This window comes from Plecotus auritus (genome assembly GCF_963455305.1).
Source record: "Plecotus auritus genome assembly, chromosome: 9".
Lineage (NCBI taxonomy): Eukaryota > Metazoa > Chordata > Mammalia > Chiroptera > Vespertilionidae > Plecotus > Plecotus auritus.
This window is the reverse complement of record NC_137783.1, coordinates 107,658,485-107,667,456: the sequence shown is the minus strand read 5'-3', so window position 1 is coordinate 107,667,456 and position 8,972 is coordinate 107,658,485. Positions and strand designations below refer to the sequence as shown.

Sequence of the window (8,972 nt, the reverse complement as noted above, 5' to 3'; positions counted from 1 at the left end):
CACAAATGAAGAAATGGTGGGCATGATTAGGTCTACACAACCATGGTCTCCTCTAGCTAAAATTCTTCTAGTTGGGCATTTCCTCTCCCACCTTGAAACTTGTAACCATGTAGCATTATCCCTGCACGGATTCCAACATGTCATTTTCTTAGATGAAGATTATGGCCTAGAAAAGGACAATGATTTTCCCAGGGTCACCCTGCACCTAAGGGGAAAATCCAGGCTTTCAGGTTTGTGAACTTGCTGTTTACACAGCGTCCTGCTATGTCCAGTTTTGTGGAAGGTGGAAAGGTGTTCATGACAACCTTCAGCTCCCATCAGTCCTTATCCTTAGAATATTGTCTTGTGCTGAGGTGGAAGGGGTGTGATGAGCTGCAGGCAGCATGAGAAGAAATGAAGGGTTCAGATTACTAACCCTGTCTTCCTGAGAACTTGTCATGAGAGATGGATTATAGGAAAAGTGTTTAACTGTTTTTTCTCAACTTCTCAAAGGAACCATTTGTACTTTTATTTTGGGAAAAATTCATTTAAAATCACAAAATATGCTTACCAATGAAAATAAAATATGGCGAAAATGAAAACTGCAGAAATACAATCCAGGAGAACCCACAGGAACACATAGTACTTTGGTGTCTGCAAAGTAGAAAACAAACTACAGTCCACGAACTATTGGAAGGGATTTTAGATCAGATGGGCCAAGCCCCTTGCTCTGCTGCCAGGGCTGGGGATGGAGTGGAGGGGAACAAACCAGGCGGAGGAAGCTGTTTGATGTGGTGATCTCACACACTGAGAATACCTGCTGCTAGCAGATATTCCAGCACACTATTGGGTAGCAGCTATACTTACTTCCATCAGAGCATTTACCACCCTTTATTCTATCTGGTCCCAAAAGGGGAGTGGCTCTACAAGGGATGAAACGTCACACTCTTCATTTCCCTTGATGCTCAACACAGAGGCCTGAGGGAGTCCCAGAGAAATCACAAGGCAAGTCTGCTCTGGACCCAGGACCGCAGCCCACGTTCTCGAGTCCCAGCTCTCTGTGTTTCCATGGCACGGCTTCCCAAGCCTGGCTGTGCACCCAAATCCACCTGGGCAGCTTTCAGTAGTACAGGTTACTGAGTCTCCCTACAGACCTCAGGAATTAGAACTCCTGCATTTTTATCAAGTTCCCAGGTGATACTGAAGCACCTCGTCTGTGAGCCAGCAGTTAGGGATCTTTGTTTTATATCATGATGCTTCAAGTAAGTAGGTTGAAATTATAATTCTTCCTTACCTAACATGTCCCCTGCTCCACACTCCTTTCCGGAATCATCTCATCCCAGAGCTCCAGCTCCTAGGGCCTCTTGTGTGAGTTTTCTAATTCCCTGGTTTGATCCTCCCTTTCTTCCTCCACTGATCCCCCTCCACTTTTACTTCATGCTACTGAGGCTGGCACTTTTTATTCTTTGTTAGGCCATTCTCCACCCTATCCCAAGGTCTTTCCTTGTATTGAATAATGATATTAATAAAAACACTAATGATCATGATAATAATAAGAACTAACAATTAATGAACATTTACAGGAGCTAAGGAAGTGTTCTAAGCACTTTAAGGATATTTTCACATCTAATTTTCACAACAGCCCTACTAGACAGGTGTAGTAGAAGCTCTTAACTAACTTCCACTTAACTGAGGCTCTTAACGCCTTCTGGGAACCAGACTGACTGATGCACTGGCCTACTCCAGGATGTCCACCCCATGAGCATCACCAAGCAAAACCAAGAATAAGTTGTTCTTGTGCCTCAAATGGCTTAGAACAGTTGTATTTATTGTTTTAATTGTGCACTATAATAAAATGTTACTTAAATCTGTAAAATCTGAGTGAAAATAAAAGTATTCAATGTGACTTTGCTATTCCTCCCCAACAAGAGGTGAAGTCTGTTTCTGCCCTCATCCACCTTGAATTTGGACTTGACCATGTGATTTTCTTTGGCCAATAGAACATTTCCAAGTTCACAGTTGGATCTGTGTGATAGAAAGGAGAAAGCCACAGCTCCAAAATCATAAATGTCTCTGCTCTTAAGTAGCTCCCTAGGCAACTACACAGTGGGCAATATACAGGTGGGATAGGGACATGAAATCCTTCTATACCAGCTTTGGAAGAACAATCTCGAAGTCAGCTCACCATGGAGTAGTACGGGTAATTTATCTGCCTCAGGAGCACAATGTTGTCTGTGGTCACCGAGTTAATCCTGGAGCACCAGGCCAATGAGAAGACCCAAGGCTCATTGACAATATATAAGTTGATGATGATGTTAGCTGCTTTATAATCACTGGAACAAAAACAGAACCCATAGAAGATTTAGATTTAATCTTCCCCTCATCATCTAAAAAGGGAAAAGCTACCAGTTTTGTGAAAGGCTGCTGCTTAAATCACCAGAAGCAGCTGGTCCTTAAACAACTTATGATATGACATGCAGAATGGGCTCCTGTAGGAATGAGATAAAAGAATGGATTCAATACCTCTACTCCTGCACCAACAGTGGTATGTTAGTAAACTGCATGGCCTAAGGGAAAGCAAAGAAAGAAAAAAGAAATACTCCATCCATAGCCAATTTCAAACTACCACTGGTAAAAACAGGTTTGCATAGTTTCTGAATATTTAATATTAGGCTCCCAAAAGCTGATATGAGTCAGTTCCAGCACACTATTGGGTAGCAGCTATACTTACTTCCATCAGAGCATTTACCACCCTTTATTCTATCTGCTCTCTTAATGGTCTTCTTTACTTGAGTGTAAGCAAATTAAAGGCAGAAACAGTACCTAGCATAAGACTTGCCTTCATAAATAGTAATTGAAGGAATGAATAAATGAATTCCAATTTGGTTAATATTTAAAATTCAAATATAAAGATTTTTTTTTATAAACATTGAGTAGAGGGAATGAAACCCAATTTCTCCCAATACACTAAATGCCAGAAGATACTTGTGCACTGTCTTCAGAAAAAGGAAGAAAATAATTAGAGGAATATCTAGTAATTCTAATCAGGTTGTCATTTTCAGGGATTAAACTTCTCAGAAAATACACCATGTATAGCACATTGAAAACAAATCCATACAGCCTGGGCCTGAATCTCACCTCTGTCATATATCAGCTTGGCGAGTTCTGTAAAATAAAAACAATACCACCACATTGCAGGAATGTTTGTCAATTATTACCCAATGTGTGTCTAACACAATGCTACATATCACCTAAAGATAAATAAAAAATAGAAGAAAATAGTAGTTAAAAGCTGCCTTTTTATTTCTTTTGAAACCAACACACAAAAATCAATCACATTTTCATTTGGTAATAATGAACAGATAGAAACTCAAATTAAAAACACAGTGCCATTAATAATCACTGCAAAGAAAATTAAATAGTTATCTTAACAAAGTAAGTACAGGATCTGTAAGTTGAAAACTATAAAATATTGATGAAAGTAATCAAAGCATATTTAAATAAATGGAGAGACATGTATTCATGGATTGAAAGACTCAACATCATAAAGATGTCAATTCTCTTCAAATTGATCCACAGGCTTAATGCGATTCCCATCAAAATCCCAACAAGTTTATTTGTACAATTCGGACAGCTGGTTCTGAAATTTATATGTAAAGGCTCAACCTCCAAGTAGCTAAACAATCTTGAAAAAGAAGATAATAAATTGAAAGATAATCACCCTACCCAATATTAAAGGTTACTATAGAGCTATAGTAATTAAGAGAGTATGGTATTAGAGAAGTGATAAACACATAGTTCAGTGGAACATAGTTTAATACCCAGAAACAGACTCACACAAATATGCCCAAATGATTTTTGATAAAGGTGAAAAAGTAATTCAATGAAATAAGGAGGTTTTGGGGGGAAAAAAAGGTGGCGTAATAGACAGACGTGTTCTGAGCCTTGTCCTGGAGCAGAAAGAAAGAACAGCTGAGGGTCGCATGAGGAGTGTTTGTTGGCAAGTTATGGGACAGCGAAACTCCAGGAGAAGGTGGGGGACTGCTAGATGGGGTTCCCCTGACCGGGAAGCCCCCACTTCAGCTAGGTCCCCTCCCGGAGCTACGGGTTCGGACACGGAGTCTGCGCCATCCTGAAAGGGAAAGTGGAGCTTATCGGAAGCCTGAAAATCCACAACTGCAGCATCCACGGAACAGCTGCGAGCCCCAGAACACCGGTCCCCAATTGGCGCAAACACGCAGATTCAGAGGAGCTCTACATGCCACCAAGGAAAGGTCAGATTTCGCCTGGGATAAGGAGAGAGAGAACTACATAACCAGACATCTGGAAAAGAGAGACCATGGGGAGACAAAGAAACAGCTCGCATATGAAAGAAAAGCAGGCATCACCAGAAAAGGAAGTAAATGAAATGGAGGCAAGCAACCTTCCAGAGAAAGAATTCAGAGAAATGGTCATAAGGTGGATGAAAAGAATGGAAGACAAATTCGACAATATGAGTAAGAACCAAGAGGAAATGAAGAAGAACCAAGAAGAAATGAAAAATGACATCGCTGCTGTAAAGAACTCAATAGAAAGCATCAAGAGTAGACTAGAAGAAGCAGAGGACCACATCAGTGAGCTAGAAGACAAGATGGGAAAAAATACCCAAGTAGAGCAGCTTCTGGAAAAAAAATTAAAAAGCAGGAGGAGAGCCTAAGGGAACTTTGGGACAACACAAAACAAAACAACATCTACATAATAGGGGTTCCAGAAGGAAAGGAAACTGAGCAAGGAATAGAAAACCTGTTTGAAGAAATAATGACAGAAAACTTCCCTGATATAGGGAAGAAAAAACCCACACAAATCCAAGAAGCTCACAGAGTCCCAAGCAAAATGAACTCCAAAAGACCGACGCCAAGGCACATTATAATTAAATTGGCAAACACCAATGACAAAATAAGAATCTTAAAAGCGGCAAGAGAGAGACAGAAAGTTACATACAAAGGAACCCCCATCAGACTAGCTACTTGATTTCTCAACAGAAACAAATCAGGCCAGAAGAGAATGGAATGAAATATACAAAGTCATGCAAAGGAAGGGTCTGAATCCAAGAATACTGTATCCAGTAAGGCTATCAATCAAAATTGAAGGTGAAATCAGGAGCTTCACAGACAAAAAAGGACTAAGGGAATTTATTACCACCAAACCAGCAATGCAAGAAATGCTAAAGGGTCTGCTGTAAAATAAGAAATAGGAAGCGAAGAATAAACTCAAAATGGATACAGGACTTAAAGAATAAAAATGGTGACAAATAAGTACCTATCAATAATAACTTTAATGTAAACAGATTAAATGCCCCAATCAAAAGACATAGGGTAACAGACTGGATAAGAAAACAAGACCCATATATCTGCTGTCTACCAGAAAAAAAGACGCACACAGACTGAGGGTGAAGGGATGGAAAAAGGTCTTCCAGGCAAATAGAAATGAAAAAAAAGCTGGGGTAGCAATACTTATATCTGACAAATTAGATCTCAAAGTGAAGGACATAACAGAGATAAGGAAGGCCACTTCATAATACTAAAGGGAGCAATCCGACAAGAAGAAATAACTCTGGTAAACATATACGCACGCACCCAATACAGGAGCACCCAAATACATAAAAAATCTCCTGGAGGATATCAAGGGAGAGATTGACAGCAATACAATCATAGTAGGAGACTTTAATACCCCACTATCACCACTGGACAAATCCTCTAAACAAAAAATCAGCAAAGAAACATCAATCCTAAATGACTCACTAGACCAGATGGAATTGACATCTTCAGAACATTTCACCCCAAAGCCACAGAATATACATTCTTCTCAAGTGCACATGGGTCATTTTCGAAGATAGAACATATGATGGGACATAGGCAAAGTCTTTTCAAATTCAAGAAGATAGAAATCATATCAAGCATCTTCTCAGACCACAGTGGCATAAAACTGGAAATCAACTACAATAAAAACAATCCAAAGAAATCAAACACATGGAGACTAAACAGCATGCTATTAAACAAGGACTGGGTTACCAGAGAGATCAAGGAAGAAATAAAAAACATCATGGCAACAAATGACAATGAAAACACAACAATCCAAAATCAATGGGACACAGCGAAAGCAGTCTTGAGAGGGAAGTTCATAGCTCTACAAGCCTACTGGAAAAAACAAGAAACAATGGTAATAAATTACCTAACCCTACAACTCAAAGAGTTAGAAAAAGAGCAACAAGAAAAGCCCAGTGTAAGCCGAAGGAAGGAAATAATAAAGATCAGAGCGGAGATAAACGACAGAGAGACCAAAGAAATGATACAAAAGATCAACAAAACCAAGAGCTGGTTCTTTGAAAGGATAAACAAGATTGATGAACCTCTAGCCAGGCTCACCAAGAAGCAAAGAGAGAGGACCCAAATAAACAAAATCAGAAATGAAAGAGGTGAAATAATAACAGATCCCACCGAAATAAAAAGGATTGTTAAAAAATACTACGAACAACTCTATTCCAACAAACTGGACAACCTGGAGGAAATGGACATATTCCTAAAAAATATAACCTTCCAAAACTCAATCAGGAAGAATCTAAACAGCTCAATATGCCAGTAACTATGGAAGAAATTGAAGCAGTCATCAAAAAAGCTTCCGGCAAACAAAAGCCCGGGGTCAGACGGCTTCACAGGAGAGTTTTACCAAACATTCAAGGAAGAACTAAAACCTATCCTCCTCAGACTATTCCAAAAAATTCAAGAGGAAGGAACACTTACAAGCTCCTTCTATGAAGCCAGCATCACCCTAATACCAAAACCAGATAAAGACAACCCAATGAAAGAGAATTACAGGCCAATATCCCTCATGAACGTAGATGCCAAAATCCTCAACAAAATTCTAGCAAATCAGATCCAGCAGTACATCAGAAAGATCATACACCATGACAAAGTAGGATTTATCCCAAGAATGCAAGGATGGTACAATATCCGCAAATCAATTAATGTGATACATCACATAAACAAATTGAGAGATAAAAATCACATAGTCATATCAATTGATGCAAAAAAAGCATTTGACCAAATCCAACACCCTTTCTTGATAAAAACTCTCAACAAGGTGGGAATAGAAGGATCATACCTCAACAAAATAAAAGCCATATATGATAAACCCACAGCTAACATCATACTCAATGGGCAAAAACTAAAACCATTTCCCCTAAGAACAGGAACAAGACAGGGATGCCCACTCTCACCACTCCTGTTTGACATAGTACTGGAAGTATTAGCCATTGCAATTAGACAAGAAGAAGAAATAAAAGGCATCCAAATTGGAAAAGAAGAAGTAAAGCTGTCCTTATTTGCAGATGACATGATATTGTACATAAAAAACCCAAAAGACTCCATCAAAAAACTAACAGACTTAATAAATGAATTCGGCAATGTAGCAGGATACAAAATTAACGCCAAGAAATCTATGGCATTTCTGTACACCAATAGTGAACTTACAGAAAGAGAGACTAAAAAAGCAATCCCATTTACCATCACACCAAAAAAATTAAGATACCTAGGAATAAACTTAACCAAGGAGGTAAAAGACCTATACGTGGAAAACTACAGGACACTGAAAAAAGAGATAGAGGAAGATGTAAACAGATGGAAGAACATACTATGTTCATGGATTGGTAGAATCAACATCATTAAAATGTCCATATTACCCAAAGCAATCTATAGATTCAATGCACTCCCCATTAAAATACCAACGGCATATTTTACAGACCTAGAAAGAACTCTCCAAAAATTCATCTGGAATAAAAAAAGACCCCGAATAGCCACAGCAATCCTGAGAAAGAAGAATAAAGTAGGATAGATCTCAATACCAGATTTCAAGCTGTATTACAAAGCCACTGTTCTCAAAACAGCTTGGTACTGGCACAAGAACAGACATATAGACCAATGGAATAGAATAGAGAATCCAGATATCAACCCAAACCACTATACACAATTAATATTTGACAAAGGCGGCATGAACATACAATGGAGTCAAGACAGTCACTTCAATAAATGGTGTTGGGAAAATTGGACAGATACATGCAAAAAAATGAAACTAGATCACCAACTTACACCATACAAAAAAATAAACTCAAAATGGATACAGGACTTAAACATAAGATGGGAAACCATAAAAATACTAGAGGAATCTACAGGCAGCAAAATCTCAGACATATGCCGAAAGAACTTCTTCACTGATACTGCCCCTAGGGCAATGGAAGCCAAAGAGAAAATAAACAAATGGGACTACATCAAAATAAAAAGCTTTTGCACAGCAAAAGAAACCATCAAGAAAACAACAAGAAAGCCCACTGTATGGGAGAACATATTTGCAAATGTTATCACTGATAAAGGTTTAATCTCCAACATCTATAGGCAGCTTATACAACTTAATAAAAGGAAGATAAATGATCCAATAAAAATAATGGGCAACGGACCTAAATAGAATCTTTTTGAAAGAAGACAGAAGGAAGGCCAAGAGACACATGACAACATGCTCAAAGTCACTAATTATCCGAGAGATGCAAATCAAAACGACAATGCGATACCATCTCACACCTGTCAGAATGGCTATCATCAACCAATCAACAAACGACAAGTGTTGGCGAGGATGCGGAGAAAAAGGAACCCTCGTGCACTGCGGTGGGAATGCAGACTGGTACAGCCACTGTGGAGAACAGTATGGAGTTTCCTCAAAAAACTGAAAATGGAACTCCCATTTGACCCAGTAATCCCACTCCTAGGAATATATCCTAAGAAACTAGAAACACCAATCAGAAAGGATATATGCACCCCTATGTTCATAGCAGCACAATTTACAATAGCTAAGATTTGGAAACAGCCTAGGTGCCCGTCAGCAGATGACTGGATCAGAAAACTATGGTACATCTACACAATGGAATACTATGCTGCCATAAAAAAGAAGGAATTATTACCATTTGT

General features: G+C 38.9%; 1 protein-coding gene across 1 annotated transcript in view; it reads right to left on the bottom strand.

The window, feature by feature from the left end:
• Window positions 1-2,155: 2,155 nt before the first annotated feature.
• The window catches only part of GDPD4 (glycerophosphodiester phosphodiesterase domain containing 4), a gene marked incomplete at both ends in the record, with an annotated part of 150,580 nt that continues 143,763 nt past the window's right edge, over window positions 2,156-8,972 (bottom strand). The window contains one exon of the mRNA XM_080640620.1: window positions 2,156-2,312. Within this exon, the coding sequence (XP_080496746.1) occupies window positions 2,156-2,312 (157 nt within the window). The remainder of the gene's footprint in view (window positions 2,313-8,972) is intronic.